At 50.6% G+C, this 1,577-nt stretch overlaps 1 protein-coding gene across 1 annotated transcript; it reads left to right on the top strand.

Moving 5' to 3' along the window:
* Positions 1-1,151: 1,151 nt before the first annotated feature.
* LOC144137735 (uncharacterized) lies at positions 1,152-1,577 on the top strand. Its single transcript, XM_077669679.1, has one exon. It carries the CDS (start codon positions 1,152-1,154, stop codon positions 1,575-1,577), a length of 426 nt encoding a protein of 141 aa, XP_077525805.1.

Raw genomic sequence — 1,577 nt, 5'->3', positions numbered from 1 at the left:
TTAGACTTTCTTAGTGAAAACTTCCTGTTTATGTACATTTAAACACACTCGCCTCCACCGTTTTATGCTGCAGAGCAAACTTTCGCAATTAAAAAAAAAAAAAGCCGAGCATGCGCAGTGGGGGTGTGGACGGCGCAACAACAACAAGGGAGGGAGATAGGCCCCGACCATGAGATGCTTCGAATCTAAAAAAGTTCCCAACAGATAGCGCGGCAGCAGTGCGAACGCCGGATAATTAGAATTCAGCAAATCTTCACTGCAGTGTTTTTATCACGGCAGGGCCGAGACGGGAGTGGAAGAGCGTGAGAGTTAGTGTGGAAGAGAGGGGAAGCCGCTATGTGGCAGGGGAGGCTGAAGGTTATCGTCTTTCGACGACGTTTGCAACGAGGCGAGCAGATATGTCGCCAATTTTATAATTACCTTGTTGATGGTGACAATTTAAAACAGATATCATATTGTTCATTATCCCACTTAGCCTCATGATACCTCAGAAAACAGGAACTTCATCCTAAGACATTTTATGTGCTCGTGGCCATTATTTAAATCTTGGTCCTGTACTCCAACTTACGAAATGAAATTTGATATAACTTTAATACTTCCACATCTTATCTAAACAACTAATAAACACCTAACACATCGTCATGATGCTCTTTACATTTCTCTCTTTTGCACCATAAAACCACGTATATCATCATCAGTACCATTCCAAAATTCTGCAGGCTTTCATAGAGGCTTGGCTTGGCTTTGAGGATCACTATCTTCAGCGGCAAATTGTAGCTCGGCGACGCGAGTCACTGTCCGTATATTCGTCGCACACATGAAAGAGGACCTAGGCTAAAGGTGTCCTGCCGCAAAAAGAAGGCACCAGAAAGAACTATCGAAATCTAATTCACTGTACAATGGTCACTCGCCCCAGAAGCAGCAGACGACTGAAGCAGAAAAAGAAGAAATCGCTGGCCACACGTCCGCTTGCCTCGAACCCTGAAGCGAACGGCAGCCGATCTCCGTCAGCAGAACCGTGCCATGGCCTCGACCCGCTACTTGAGCGAGGTCGTGTAAGGACAAGCCAGCCAGCCAGCGAGAGCCACCGTAGCAGCAGCAGCCACAATCGCATCCGTAGCAGAAAAAGCAAGGGCAAGACACCCGTAGCCATGGCCTACTACACAGGCTACATCCGGACGCCGTCGGGCGTGCTCAAGATGTTCCAGATCCTGGTGGGTCTCGTGCTGGTCATCAGCCTGATGAAGTACAACTACGACCAGCACGACATGTCGTACACCTTCCGGCTAGACACCGTGCTCATGGCCATGACGGCCTTCACCTTTCTGCTCGTGTCGGCGGTGCTACTGCTGTGCGCCATGCTGGACGGCCCCATGCACGGCTTCAGCGTCATCTACCGCATGCTCAACGTGTTCGCCGTCTTCTGCTACCTGCTTTGCACCACGGGATACCTGGCCTCGGAGCTCCGCTACGGCGCCGACTGGCACTTCGGGCTCTCCACGGGCCTCCTCTGCATTGGGAACACGCTCGCGTACTCCGGGAACACCTTCCTCGCCTACAAGACTCTCATGGACTGA

The sequence above is a fragment of the Haemaphysalis longicornis genome, unplaced genomic scaffold, assembly GCF_048455015.1.
Source record: "Haemaphysalis longicornis isolate Haplotype H1 unplaced genomic scaffold, Haemaphysalis longicornis Haplotype H1 scaffold_49, whole genome shotgun sequence".
In the NCBI taxonomy this organism is placed as follows: domain Eukaryota; kingdom Metazoa; phylum Arthropoda; class Arachnida; order Ixodida; family Ixodidae; genus Haemaphysalis; species Haemaphysalis longicornis.
This window is presented reverse-complemented; position numbering and strand designations above follow the sequence as displayed.